Source organism: Chiloscyllium plagiosum, unplaced genomic scaffold (assembly GCF_037043375.1).
Source record: "Chiloscyllium plagiosum isolate Xiang-an unplaced genomic scaffold, Cpla_swu_hap1 HiC_scaffold_6, whole genome shotgun sequence".
Taxonomy (NCBI): domain Eukaryota; kingdom Metazoa; phylum Chordata; class Chondrichthyes; order Orectolobiformes; family Hemiscylliidae; genus Chiloscyllium; species Chiloscyllium plagiosum.
In genome coordinates, this window is record NW_028270144.1 from 106,055,013 (window position 1) to 106,070,296 (window position 15,284).

At 45.3% G+C, this 15,284-nt stretch overlaps 1 protein-coding gene and 1 pseudogene across 2 annotated transcripts in view; both read left to right on the forward strand.

Annotated features, from left to right (window-relative positions):
• Positions 1-15,284, forward strand: part of LOC122550844 (NACHT and WD repeat domain-containing protein 2) — a 47,244-nt gene continuing 31,960 nt past the window's right edge. Inside the window, exons 1-3 of one of the 2 annotated variants that reach the window (XM_087988315.1) lie at positions 1-450; positions 2,636-2,724; positions 9,745-9,861. In XM_087988315.1, the coding sequence (XP_087844441.1) occupies positions 321-450; positions 2,636-2,724; positions 9,745-9,861 (336 nt within the window). In that variant the 5' untranslated portion in view covers positions 1-320. The remainder of the gene's footprint in view (positions 451-2,635; positions 2,725-9,744; positions 9,862-15,284) is intronic. The other variant, XM_043692174.2, reaches the window with a different exon arrangement.
• Positions 13,287-14,140, forward strand: LOC148149835 (uncharacterized; annotated as a pseudogene).

Genomic DNA, 15,284 nt, shown 5'->3' on the forward strand with positions numbered 1-15,284 from the left:
TGCATTTTTTATTTAAGTGTAGACACAGTTTGCAATGTCGGAATTCTTGCGAAAACAGAATACGCATACTCGAGTCTACACGGTTTGTCGATATTCATGCTCTGCCCTGGCTCTCCAGTCCGGTATGAAGCTGAAATTTCCGCAGTTTCCTGTTGAGAAGAGTTGCTGTTCCACAAGGGGGGGTTGTACGGGGACCATCTCAAATCCCTCAGCAAACGGCACCTGCTTTTTCGGCTTTGTGCAGCTGATCATTGCAAACTTCAACAACTCTGGGCCAGCTGCTTTGCAGGGCGCGGTCCCACTCGGAGATTCCTTCTGCAATGGAAATTCCCACTCCGATGTTTAATGTTCCCGGCCAGGACCCGGTCACCAATTTCTCTCACGCCCCAACAACTCGGGCATCGAGATGCGTGCAGATATTCATCTGCTGCAATCCAGAAGGTAAAGAATGTGAGGGAGCTTTTTTTTTCCTTTGTCTTAAAAGTTTAAGTCTTGTGGCTTATTTTTGTTTCGAATTGAAATGGCATTGTATAGTTAGAAACAAAAACAGAAGTTGCTGGAAAAGCTCAGCAGGTCTTGCAGCATCTGTGCAGAGAAACCAAAGGAAACGTTTCGGGTCCAGTGACCCTTCCTCGGAATTATTTGTATCGTGTTATTGTTGACTCCAAAAGTAGCTATTAATTATTTTGCCTTGTTCACTTCATGAACAGTCAATTGTACAGTCCTGTACGAGATAGATTTAGACTACCACCAGCAGGTGACTGCTAGAAGAAAATGAACTTGCGTTTATGTAGCGCCGCTCACAACTTGCTGTGGCGTTTCAGCCAATAAGGTTACGTTTTGTCATTTTTGTAACGTAGGAAATATGGTGCCTACTTTGTGCACAGAGAGATTCTACAAATAGCAATAATTTATATTGTGCTTTTAATGTAATAAAATTTTCCGTGGGAGCTACATAGCAATATTTAAAAAACACAAAATATGACACCAAGCCACCTAGGGAGACATTAAGTGAGATGGCCACAAACCTGATCTGTAAGTAGGTTTTAATCTTAATGTAAGAAGAAGAGATAGAAATGTGTAATGGGAGCATCTCAGAGGTTGGGACCTTGGCACCAGAAAGGTAAGCAACCAACAGTGAAGAAGCTATACGAGGGAGTGCAGAAGATTCTAAAATTAGATGACCAGAAGCATCTTGGAGGGTTGTGGCACTGCTGGAGATTACACAGATGACAAGGGCTTTGTGAAAGGATAAGAATATTGAAACCAAGACATTGTTTGACCAGGAGATGTTACAGCTTAGTGAGCACAGAGTCATGGGTGAATATAAATTGAGACGTTTAGAGCAAAGCAAAGTGGGAATTTATTTTGATGATGGTGAAGGGATATATAACGGCCAGGGCTGCAGAGTTAGGTATTGAATTGCAGGCAAACATTAACTCTTGTTTTTCTCTGTCCACAGATGATGCCAGTCTTGCTGAGTTTCAAAGTTTTACCTGCACATCCACTAATATCATTTATTGTATCCATTGCTCCCGATGCAGTCTCCTCTACATTGGTGAGACTGGGCGCCTTCTAGCAGAGCGCTTTAGGGAACATCTCCGGGACACCAGCACCAATCAACCACACTGCCTTGTGGCCCAACATTTCAACTCCCCCTCCCACTCTGCTGAGGACATGGAGGTCCTGGGCCTCCTTCACCGCCGCTCCCTCACCACCAGACGCCTGGAGGAAGAACGCCTCATCTTCCGCCTCGGAACACTTCAATCCCAGGGCATCAATGTGGACTTCAACAGTTTCCTCATTTCCCCTTCCCCCACCTCACCCTAGTTCCAAACTTCCAGCTCAGCACTGTCCCCATGACTTGTCCTACCTGCCTATCTCCTTTTCCACCTATCCACTCCACCCTCCCCCCGCCCCCAACCTATCACCTTCATCCCCTCCCCCACTCACCTATTGTACTCTATGCTACTTTCTCCCCACCCCCACCCTCCTCTAGCTTATCTCTCCACGGTTCAGGCTCTCTGCCTTTATTCCTGATGAAGGGCTTTTGCCCGAAACGTCGATTTCGCTGCTCCTTGGATGCTGCCTGAACTGCTGTGCTCTTCCAGCACCACTAATCCAGAATCTGGTTTCCAGCATCTGCAGTCATTGTTTTTAACTGAGTTTCTCCAGTGTTTGCTGTTTTTATTAAGGCATTTCTGTCCCTTGCCTGATGATTCAGTGCTACGCTGCGCAGTTGGTTTATTCAGTGGACTGTCTCAAGAAAATACCACATACAACTTCTTTCACTCTATCAAACACCTTCAAAGGGGTCACTGGACTTAAAATGCTGACTGTTTTCTCTCCACAGATGCTGCCAGACCTGCCGAGTTACTTCTAAATTTCTGTTTTTGTTTGTTCAGATGTCCAGCATCCACAGTTCTTTTGTTTTTAATATTATTTATTTAAAATAATAGTAAATCAATCCTAATTTATTTTTGGGTTTCTTCATTCTCGTCTTCAATATTCATCAGTTGCATCCTCTATTATTCTGATATCTTTGCATTTTGTAAATAAGGTTTCTGCTAAATTTCACTGATGCTGGCACCCACAAACTTTGTTGCCATTGTACTTAACCTACCTTGTTTTTCAGATACAGAAGCTGAGAGAAAGGCATTGAGGGAAGGTGTTTATCCAAAATTACGAGAATACTGTCGACATAAACATGGACTAGAGTTCCAGGTAACCATTGAAAGCTAACTGGGGCGGTTTAATGAAGGAGGAATCTGGAAAGACTTGCATTTATATAGCACCTATCAGAACCTCAGTGCTTTTAAAGTGTAGTCACAAGAAATAATGGCTATAGAAGACCATTTGCCCATCAAGCCTACAATCATCCAATGCAATTGTGCCTGCTCTAGGGCTTCAACTCCTTTTTTCAGCCCCTTCTCCATATCTCTTGATTCCCCGAAACATCAAAGATCGTTCTATCCCAGTTATAAATGTAATCAGTAATGGAGTATCCACAAACCTTTGAGTGAAGTAATTTCTCTTCATCTGAGTTCTAAATGTTTGACATGTTATTCCTGAAACAATGCCCCCCCCATGTTTTGGATTTCTTGACCCTAACTAAGAGAAACAGTCCTTCAGTGTTCACTCTATCAAGCACCTTCAAAGGGGTCACTGGACTTAAAATGCTGACTGTTTTCTCTCCACAGATGCTGCCAGACCTGCCGAGTTTCTTCTGAAATTTCTGTTTTTGTTTATTGAGATCTCCAGCATCCGCAGTTCTTTTGTTTTAGTTTACATTCAAAACCTTGAAGTTTCGATGAGATCACCTCTTATTCTCCTAAATTCCAGAAAATATAGACTCAGTTTTTAAAAAAAATCCAAAAGAACTGCAGATGCTGAAAATCTGAAACAAAAACAGAAATTACTGGAAAATCGCAGCAGGTCTAGCAGCTTCTGTGGAGAGAAATCAGAGTTAACATTAAAGGTCCAGTAACCCTTCTTCAGAATGGTTCCAACAAAAATCTGACCCAGCCCCATTTGCCAGCATTTGGACCGTATCCCTTGAAACTCTTCCTAATATGTACCATTCCAGATGCCTTTTAAATGTTGTGACCATACCTGCCTCCAGCACTTCCTCTGGCAGCTCATTCCATCCACGCACTACCCTCTGTGTGAAAAATATACCCTTAGGTCTTTTTTGAATCTTTCCTCTCTCACCTTAAACCTATGCCCTCTAGTTTTGGACTCCCCCACTCTGGCAAAAAATCTATTTACTGTATCCCTATCCCTCATGATTTGATAAATCTCTTTAAAGTCACCTTTCAGCTTCCAACACTCGAGGCAAAAATGCTCCAGCCTATTCAGCCTGTTATTATAACTCAAACCTTCCAGTCCTGGCAACATCCTTGTAAATATTTTCTGCAACCTCTTAAGTTTAATGAGATTCTTCCTATAGAAAGACAACCTGAATTGTGCACAGTATTCTAAAAGTGACCTCACTAATGTCCTGTACAGCCGCAACATGACATCCTAATTTCTACAATCAGTGTTCTGACCAATGAAGGCAGTGTGCCAGACACCACCTTCACTACCCTGTCCACTAATGACTGTCCTGTCCAAACAACAGTCTGTCATCATTACAAAACTCTACAGGACTATGAGAAAAATGTCTTTCCACCATAAGGGACTGGACTCCTGATTTTTGGAATTTTGTTTATCCTATCTACCTTCTTCTCCAGCCATAATGCATGTGTTAAATCATTTGTCTTTTGTCTGTCTTCATTGTGAGTGAGCATGTATGTTTTGGTTAGTTTAGGGGTACAATTTAAGTTGCATAATTTTGAAATTCTCTCTTTTCACTGCTCTTATGTTACTGAAGAATCCTGGTGTGAATTGCTTTCTTTTTATCGTGGCTAACAATCAATTGGACAAATTGATAGTTTGGTGTTCTTATTGAGATTTTATCCATTAGAACATTTTTAAAAATTGCCTTGTGAGATGTGGGCATCACTGGCTGGCCAGCATTTGTTGTTATCCTTAGTTGCCCTTGAGAAGGTGATGATGAGCTGTCTTCTTGAACCACCTCAGTCCATGTGCTGTAGGTTGACCCACAATGTCCTTAGGGAGGGAATTTCAGAATTTTGACCCGGTGAAAGTGAAGGAACAGTGATATATTTCCAAGTCAGCATGGTGAGTAGCTTGGAGAGGAACTTCCAGAGATGGTGATGTTCCCATGTATCAGATGCCATTGGCCTTCTAGGTGATAGTGGTTGTGAGTGGTTTAGAGGAGCCTTGGTGAATTTTTGAAATGGATTTTGTAGATATTACACAATGATGCATCAATGGTGGAGGGATTGAATGTTTGTGGATGTGATGCCAATCAAGTGGGTTGCTTTGACCTGGACGGTGTCAGGTTTCTTGAGTGTTGTTGGCGCTGCACCCATCCAGGCAAGTAGGAAGTATTCCAGTACACTTCTGTATATCTCAAGGAGTTTCAAAGACTCTCAACCCTTAGAAGAAATTCCTCCTCCTCTCAGTCTTAAATTGGTGTCCCTTTATTCTGAGACTATACCCTCTGGTCCTAGACTATTCCATGAGGGGAAACATCTTCTCAGCATCTACCCTGTCAAACCCCTTAAGAATGCTATCTATTTCAATGAAAGGATTTATAATCATCTGGAAAGGAATAATTTAATTAGGGATCGTCAACACGGTTTTGTGAAGGGTAGGTCGTGCCTCACTAACCTTATTGAGTTCTTCAGGAAGGTGACAAAACAGGTGGATGAAGGTAAAGCAGTTGATGTGTTGTACATGGACTTCAGTAAGGCATTTGATAAGGTTCCACACAGTAGGCTATTGCACAAAATACGGAGTTTCGGGATTGAAGGTGATGTAGTGGTTTGGATCAAATATTGGCTAGCTGAAAGAAAACAGGGGGTGGTGGTTGATGGGAAGTGTTCATCCTGGAGCTCAGTAACCTTGTGGGTGTGCCACAAGGATCTGTTTTGGGGCCACTGCTGTTTGTCATTTTTATAAATGATCTGGATGTGGGCGTAGAAGAATGGGTTAGTAAATTTGCAGATGACACTAAGGTAGGCAGAGTGGATAGTGCCAAAGATATTGTGGGTTACAGTGGGACATAGATAAGATGCAGAGCTGAGCTGAGAAATGGCAAATGGAGTTTAATGTGGAAAAGTGTGAGGTAGTTCACTTCGAAAGAAATAACAGGGATGCAGAGTACTGGGCTAATGGTAAAATTCTTGGCAGTGTAGATGAACAGAGAGATCTTGGTGTTCTGTGCATAAATCCCTGAAAGTTGCCACTCCAGTTGATACGGTTGTTAAGAGACATATGGTGTGTTGGTGTTTATTGGTTAGGGGCATTGAGTTTCGGTGTCACGAGGTCATGCTTCAGCTGTACAAAACACTGGTAAGGCCGAACCCTGGGGTATTGCATGCAGTTCTGGTCACCGCATTAAAGGAAGGATGTGGAAGCTTTGGAAAGGGTTCAGAGGAGATTTACTTGGATGTTGCCTGGTATGGAAGGCAGGTCTCACGAGGAAAGGCTGAGGGAACTGAGGTTGTTTTCGTTGGAGAGAAGAATGTTGAGAGGTGACTTGATCAAGACATATAAAATAATCAGAGGGTGAGATGGGGAAGGGCAGGGAGAGCCTTTTTCCTCGGGTGGTGAAGGCTAACACGTGGGGACATAGTTTTAAATTGAGGGATGATAGATTTAGGACAGATGTCAGAGGTATTTTCTTCACTCTGAGTAGTAGGGGCGTGGAACGGCCTGCTTGCAACAGTAATAGATTCACCGATGTTAAGGGCATTTAAATGGGCATTGATATACATATGGATAATAATAGAACGGTGTTGGTTAGATGGGCATCAGATTATTTTCACAGGGCGGCGCAACATCGAGGGCCGAAGGGCCTGTACTGTGCTGTAACATTCTCTGTTCTGTGTTCTATCACCTCTCATTCTTTTATACTCCAGTGAGTCCAAACCTGTTCAATCTTTGCTCATAAGATAATCCTTTTATACCTGGAATCTTCCTAGTGAACATTCTCCAAACTGCCTCCAACAAAATAATACCTTTTCTTAAACAAGGGGACCAAAACTGCTCATAGTACTCCAGATGTGGTCTCACCAAGACATTGTACAGTTTCAGTAAGACTTTCCTCTTCCCTTGAAATACAGACCAATATTCCATTAGACCTCCTAAATCCATGTGTGCTAGCTTTTGTTTCATACACGAGTATCCCCGAGTTCCTTTGTGTTGTAGCTTTCTGCAGTTTTTCTCCATTTAAATAATAATCTGTTCTTTTGTTCTCCTTTCCAAAATGAACAGCTTCCCATTTTCCCACATTATAGTCCATTTGCTAATCTTTTACACGCACTGACTTAACCTGTCAATGGGAAGACAGACTTGCTGTGAATTAAGACATGGAGAGCAGCATTTGCTGAATTTTGTTTGAGGGTAAAACGTGGGAGACTGGTCAGAAATGCTTTGGAATAGTCAACATTAGAGCTGGCAAAAGGTTGGATAGCAGCACGTGCGCTGAGGCAGAGTGAAGCCAAGCATTGGAGTGGAACACAGCCAGCACTTGGTGCTCTATCTCTCTTCAATCTGACTTTCAGTCTCCCATGATGTTTTAAAAAATTCTCAAGGTCAGGTTGGTAGGAGAGTAGTCTGACACAGAACAAACGACCAAGAGGCGAGTCTGCTAGAATATGAGCATTTTATTCCCCGCAGCGTCGCCACAACCAGGTCTCATACTTACAACGGGTCTGGCTTATACTCACTCTACATGTTACCGGAACTGGGAGCCGTCAGTTCTCGTAGAGCGGTTGCCAACAACCCACGCTCGGCGGTTAAACGCAACCCCGGAGCAGACTCACCGAACTGGAGACTTTTCCAGCTGATATACTCTTTTCCAGATATAAACATTCATGTGAACAGCAGAGCAAGGCTAAAAAACACATTCCATTCTGGTTACATACAGATAAGAAGATTCACACGGGGAGGTGTGTAATAAGATTCACACGGGACTAAGCAACACCTCCATTCCGGTTAGATTCACACATGTATTGGGACATAATTTTTAACCGTTTCACCACATTCCACTGCTTGGCCCAATACATGTGTTACATTATGATTCACACATGTATTGGGACATAATTTTACACCACATTCCACTGCTTGGCCCAATACATGTGTTACATTATGCTTAATTCAGTTCAATTCGTTTCAGTTAATTTCAGTTCAGTCAATTCAGTGTAGTTCAATTCAGCTCAGTTCAGGTCTGTTCAGTTCAATTCAATTGTGTTCAATTCAGTTCCGTCCATTTCAATTCAATTTAGCTCAGTTCCATTTTGTTCCGTTCAATTTGATTCACTTCAGTTCCACTCAGTTCAGTTCAGTTCAATCCCATTCAATTCTGTTAACTCCGCTTCAGCTTTTTGGACATGCCCACATCCTCCGCTGTACCCCAGGCAAGGGGTTCTTCGGCAGGACTGGGATCCTCTCAAGGGTGGACAGCAGCGACCCTGGGGTTCCTCCGGTCGCCCCCCACCATTTCTCAAACAAACTGCCACGTACATGCCCACATCCATGCCATCCCGGGACGGTCGGGACCTCCACAGTTTGTTCTTCTGGTTTCTTAGTCTTTTTCCAAAACATTGTTCTGTATCAAAATCTCTCCTCAATTGCGATTGACCCTGCTCGCAGCGCCAAATGTTTTAAAAAATTCTCAAGGTCAGGTTCGTAGGAGAGTAGTCTGACACAGAACAAACGACCAAGAGGCGAGTCTGCTAGAATATGAGCATTTTATTCCCCGCAGCGTCGCCACAACCAGGTCTCATACTTACAACGGGTCTGGCTTATACTCACTCTACATGTTACCGGAACTGGGAGCCGTCAGTTCTCGTAGAGCGGTTGCCAACAACCCACGCTCGGCGGTTAAACGCAACCCCGGAGCAGACTCACCGAACTGGAGACTTTTCCAGCTGATATACTCTTTTCCAGATATAAACATTCATGTGAACAGCAGAGCAAGGCTAAAAAACACATTCCATTCTGGTTACATACAGATAAGAAGATTCACACGGGGAGGTGTGTAATAAGATTCACACGGGACTAAGCAACACCTCCATTCCGGTTAGATTCACACATGTATTGGGACATAATTTTTAACCGTTTCACCACACATGAGCAGCTACAATCTCCCCGAAACAGTAGGCAAACAATGCCATCCCATTGTCTCGGTTCCCTCCAAAACTCAATTCCTTTGGCACTGATTCCATCCTCTCCTTATCCAAGTGTATCCACTTCATTGCAAAGTCTGCCCATGTCCACATCTTGCACATTAACAGTGTCCAAACCCCGACCACTGCTCATGCTGCAGCACGTCCAAGGTCAGCTTTAAAGCTATCACATGTTAATCCAGTGCATTGAAGTCTGGTTGGATGGTATAATTTCAAACATTACAACCCAACGTCAACTCACCCACTTCCAGGTTTAACGGAGGCAGGGCAAGGGATAGACACCCAATCTGCTGCCAGAAAGAGGGTTGATAATGTCAGTAAGATACTGGGGCTGCTGGGTCTCTGATACAATCTGTTTTACAGATATCAGGAAACCCGGCAGCTAAAGGGATCTAAGGAGGTTTTTGGGGACAAGGTGAAGCAATGCATTGTCTCTAAGTCTGGAGGAGAGCAGCCTGCTTCTCCCCTCAGCTCCTCTGTCAACTCCCTCCTCTTTATCAGTTCCCTTCTGTTTGAAACACAGAATCCCCAGGGTAAGGGGCATCCCCAACTCCAACGGGCTCCCTGCCCAATGTCTTGGAACCTCCTTCCTGTATGTCTGGCAGAGAACCCGATCAGGCTCACTCCAGGCAGGGAACTTATCATTGACAAATAAGCGGACTGTGAAATGTGTGTGTCCTCTATAATCATCCTGCCCCCAACCCCATATCATAATACCAAACTCCGTCCATACCCAGGATTCCAGGTTTCTACGTGAAGAACAGCCACTGGGTTGGCAAGAAGAGAATAGTTAACCTTTTGGAATCAAGCCTAGACTAATTTGGGAATCCTGAGGATGATAAAGATGTGGAGGTTTAGAGAAGCAGAGCTCCATGTTTGTCCCAAGGTGGTGTGCTGTGCCTATGTGTCTGGAAGGAAGTGTCTCACAAAGTGTAGCTGACATTGAATCAATGCCTGACGTCACTATGTGTCTAATTTGCAGGCAGTCGATATGTACGTGGGAGTGGATCCAGATGATGTCCACGATGCTAGTGTCCGGAAACTCCGGATGAAGCTGCTGGATGAATGTTTAAAGTTCTCTGCTGGGCCGTGCTTTGCGGTGAGTAATCGGAAAATGCAAATTGATTACACGTCAGGTAGTTACAAAATTAGTACCAATCAGACAATAACACCGTAGTTGGGTAGTGGATGTGGATGGTTAAAGTTGCACTTCTCTATTCATGACTTTATTTCTACTGCTCTAGTAATGATATCTTTGCATTTCAGGACATGTGTGAATTCAATAATTACATGCAATGATCTATCTGTACAGGGATAGGTGCATGTACTCCAGCCACTTAGTTAGCCTGAGGTCATAATTCTTTCGCCTGTAATAGCACCATTTGACAATATTGATGTCAGGGGCTTTGTTGAAAATGCCCTAATTGATGTTATGAACAAACATAAATACCGAAATATCAGAGGGAAATGGGCTGTAGCAGGGATGCTTGTGATCTGATTCCTTCACTGGTAGTGGATAAAGTATTGGCGTAGAGGGAGAGTTGATTCTGGAGTTGCTGCAGAAGGGGTCTCATTCCATTTGCCTGCATGGAATTAACCAAATATTTCATCAGATGCTGACTGACTGATTGTACAGCTTCTTCAAAAGAAACAAAAAACAAATTTATATAACACCTCTGCATGCACCTGTCACCTCAAAACACTTATTACAGCCAAAGGAGTAATTTTGAAACGTAATCACTGTTGTAATGTAGGAAGCACACCAGCCAATCTGTGCACAACAAGCTACCACCTGCAGCAAATGGCAGACCATTTGTTTTTGTGATGTCAACTCAAAGATTATTATTGTCCAGGAGATAACTCCCTGCTTTTCCCTGAAATATTCACAGAATCCTTGATGTACACTCAAGACAGCAGGTGTGGCCTTGATTTAGTATCTCATCTGAGAAATAGTGTCTCCAACAGTGCAGCACTCCCTCTGCACAACACTAGAGTGTCAGCCTTGATTCTTGTGCTCCGTAGTGGAGTGGGACTTGAACCTGGAATTTTGTGCCTCAGAAGCAAGAGCAAGGTATGGATGTAGTTGGGGCTGACATCTGGAGTTATTATAGGTAGATTTTTTTAAATTTCAAAAATATACTTTATTCATAAAATATTTTGATGATCTGTATAATTGGTGGTGTCATTCATAGGCGCACCTTGTATTTCTTTACATACAGAGATTGGAATTAATCATTTGTATATACAGGTCTGTACGTTTACCATCCATATTTAGCTGAGGCTTCAGTGGAGCCCACTAACTGAGTGGACCATTGTTCTTCTTAGGCAGGCAGCTGCCCCAAGCTTCAGCGCGTCCCCCAACACATAGTCCTGGACCTTGGAATGTGCCAGTCTGCAACACTCAGTCAGGGTCAACTCCTTCAGCTGGAAGATCAACAGGTTTCGGACCACCCAGAGAGCGTCCTTCACCGAGTTGATGATCCTCCAGGCACAGTTGATGTTCGTCTCGGTGTGTGTCCCAGGGAACAGGCAGTAGAGCACGGAGTCCCGCGTCACGGCGCTGCTCGGGACAAACCTCGACAAACACCACTGCATTCCTCTCCAGACTTCTTCTGCATAGGCACATTCCAGAAGGAGGTGTGTGACAGTCTCGTCCCCCCCGCAGCCGCTTCGAGGGCAGCGTGCGGTGCGGCTGAGAGTCCGGGTGTGCATAAAGGATCTCACAGGCAGAGCCCTTCTCACCACCAGCCAAGCCATGTCTTGGTGCTTGTTGGAAAGTTCTGGCAATGAGGCATTCTGCCAAATGGCTTTGACAGTCTGCTCAGGGAACCGCTCGATAGGATCCACCCTCTCCTTTTCCCGAAGGGTCTCAAGGACACTATGTGCTGACCACTTCCTGATGGACTTGTGGTCAAAGGTGTTTTTCTTCATAAACTTCTCCACGAAGGACAGGTGATATGGAACGGTCCAACTACTCGGAGCGTTCCGCGGCAGCGAGGCCAGGCCCATCCTTTGCAACACCGGGGACAGGTAGAACCTCAGTATGTAGTGACACTTGGTGATTGCGTACTAGGGATCCACGCACAGCTTGATGCAGCCACACACAAAGGTGGCCATCAGGGTGAGGGTGGCATTGGGTGTTTTTTTTTCCCCCGTTGCCCAGATCTTTGTACATCGAGTCCCTTCAGACCCGGTCCATCTTTGACCTCCATATAAATTGAAAGATGGCTTGGGAGACTGCAGCGGCACAGGTTCTGGGAATAGGCCAGACCTGTGCCACGTATAACAGCAATGACAGTGCCTCACACCTGATGACCAGGTTTTTTCCCGTGATGGAGAGCGACCGTAGCTTCCATCTGCCCAGTTTCTGCCTCATTTTGCTGATACGCTCCTCCCAAGACTTGGTGCACTCCCCAGCCCCCCCGAACCAAATACCCAGCACCCTCAGGTGGTCGGTCCTGACGGTGAAGGGGATCGAGGATTGGTCGGCCCAGTTCCCGAAGAGCATGGCCTCGCTCTTGCCTCGGTTTACCTTGGCCCCCGAGGCCCGTTCGAACTGGTCACATATGCACATGAGTCTGTGCACGGACAGCGGATCCGAGCAGAAAACGGCGACGTCATCCATGTACAGGGAGGCCTTAACCTGCAGGCCCCCGCTGCCAGGAATAGTCACCCCACTCAGGCTCACATCCTTCCTGATGGACTCGGCAAATGGCTCTATGCAGCACACAAACAAGGCAGGAGAGAGGGCAGCCCTGCCTGACTCCAGATCTGACTGGGAAGCAATCTGATTCCCACTCATTGATTGAGACTGCACTGACAATGTTGGTGTAGAGCAGTCTGATCCAATTGCAGATTCCCTCCCCAAAGCCCATTTTGGAGAGAACATCTCTCATATACCTGTGTCTTATCCTGTCAAAGGCTTTCTCCTGGTTCAGGCTGATCAGGCAGGTGTCCACCCCCCTGTCCTGCACGTAGGCGATCGTATCCCTGAGGAGTGCGAGACTCTCGGCGATCTTCCTGCCCGGTACAGCACAGGTTTGGTCAGGATGAATCACCGACCCCAGAGCAGACCTGACCCGGTTGGCAATTACCTTTGACAGAATTTTGTAATCCGCATTCAACAGTGAGATTGGTCTCCAATTTTTGAGTTCCTCCCTCTTCCTCCCTTCCGCTTGTAGATGAGGGTGATGATGCCTTTCCTCATGGATTCACTCATGGTACCTGCCTGAAGCATACTGACATACACCTCCAGCAGGTCCTCGCCAATCAAACTTTTTTTGCAGCAGAGAGCGGCGGGAGATGGGCAGAAGTGAAGTCGGAGCGCAGAGCTGGTTGGGAAGGTAAGTGATTGTTGTTTGAGTGGGTGTGTTCTAGACCCCAGGTCCTACAAAGTCCACAGACTTGCCCCAAAAAGAGAGTACAGGGAAGTTCCTGTTGAGAGAAGAGCGAGTCTTTAGCTCAGGAGTCTTCGACAAGGAGGTTGAGTGAAATGATTACGCCACAGTTGAAGAGGATGAAGACATGACTGCCCAGCTGGTTCAGTGTGCTATGTGCATGATGTGGGAGGTCAACGACTCTGGTGTATCTGGCTCGTATATCTGTGGAAAGTGTGTTCATGTTCATCTACTGACAGAGCATATTGCAGCACTGAAGAAAGAACTCGAGGACCTTAGGCTCATCCGAGAGAATGAAACCTTTCTGGACAGGACCTTCAGCGAGGCTATTACACCAACCATACCAGAAGAGAGCAGACGATGAGGAAGGCAGAGAGGAGACAGGTGCAAGAGACCCCGGGGGAAATACCTGTCAGGAACAAGTTGAATCTTTTGGAAACAGTAGAGACAGATGACGCTGCCAGTCCGTGAGGCGGCCAGGTCTGTCAATCAAAAGTTGGTGTGGAGGCAGAGCTGAGGAATCGGACATCGTACAGAGCCGTAGTAATAGGGGACTCTATAGTGAGAGGAACTGACCAGGGTCTTTATGGCAGCAGACGGGATTTAAGGATGATGTGTTGCCTTCCTGGTGCCAGGATTAAGGACATCACAGACAGAGTGCAGGAAATCCTCAAGGACGAAGGTGAAGAGCCAGAGGTGGTGGTACATGTCGGCACAAATGATGTCGGGAAGAAGAGGAGGAACATACTACAGCGGGACTTCGGAGAACTAGGAAGAAGGCTGAAAAGCAGGACGTCCAGGGTGGTTATCTCCGGTTTGCTTCCAGTTCCTCGGGCTGGTGAGGCCAGAAACAGGGAGATAATGGACTTGAACGTGTGGCTGGGGAACTGGTGCAGGAAGCAAGGATTTAAATTCTTGGATCACTGGGGTATGTTTTGTGGTAAGCATAAATTATATAAAAGAGACAGGTTTGCACCTTAATAAGTTAGGGACCAGCATTCTGGCAGGCAGGTTTGCTACTGCAACACAGCTACGTTTAAACTAAATAGCGGGGGGGAGGGGACAAACTGGAAGTTTAAGAAGAAATTGAAGGGAAAGTTAGAACAAGGGAAGTCAAGAAAGACAACTGTACCAATGAAGCAGAAAACTCAAAAAGGGAACATGCTATAAGGTTGAGTGAAATAGGGTTGATAGGAAGGGTGAGGGCAGTAACAAATTAAAAATATTATATATGAATGCATGAAGCATTAGAAATAAGATGGATGAGCTTGAGGCTCTTTTGGAAATTGGCAGATACAATGTTGTGGGGATAACTGAGACGTGGCTTCAAGTGGACAGGGCCTGGGAAATGAATATTCAAGGCTATACGTGCTATTGTAAGGACAGACTGACGGGCAGAGGGGGTGGGATGGCCATGTTGGTAAGGGATGATATTCAGTCCCTTGCGCGGGGGGACCTAGAATCAGAGGATGTAGAGTCAGTATGGATCGAGCTGAGAAATTCTAAGGGTAGAAAGACCCTCTTGGGAGTTATCTACAGGCCCCCAAACAATAGTATGGATGTAGGGTGTAAGTTGAATAAGGAGCTGAAATTGGCCTGTCGCAAAGATGTTACTACAGTTGTTATGGGGGATTTCAACATGCAGGTAGACTGGGAGAATCAGGATGATATTGCACTTCAAGAAAGAGACTTTGTGGAGTGCCTCTGAGATGGATTCTTAGAACAGCTGGTGCTGGAGCCGACCAGGGAGAAGGCAATTCTGGATCTGGTATTGTGCAACAAACCAGAACTGATCAGGGACCTCAAAGTGAAGGAGCCATTGGGAGGTAGTGACCATAATACAATAGGCTTCAATCTGCAATTTGAGAGGGAGAGGGTACAATCGGAAGTGACAATATTTCAGTTGAATAAAGGGAACTATGGAGCTATGAGGGAGGAGCTGGCCAAAGTTCAATGGTGCAATACCTTAGCAGGGATGACCGTGGAGGAACAATGGCAGATATTTCTGGGTATAATGCAGAAGATGCAGCATCAGTTCATTCCAGAAAGGAAGAAAGATCCCAGGAGGAGGCATGGGTGGCCGTGGCTGACGAGGGAAGTTAAGAAACATATAAAGTTAAAAGAG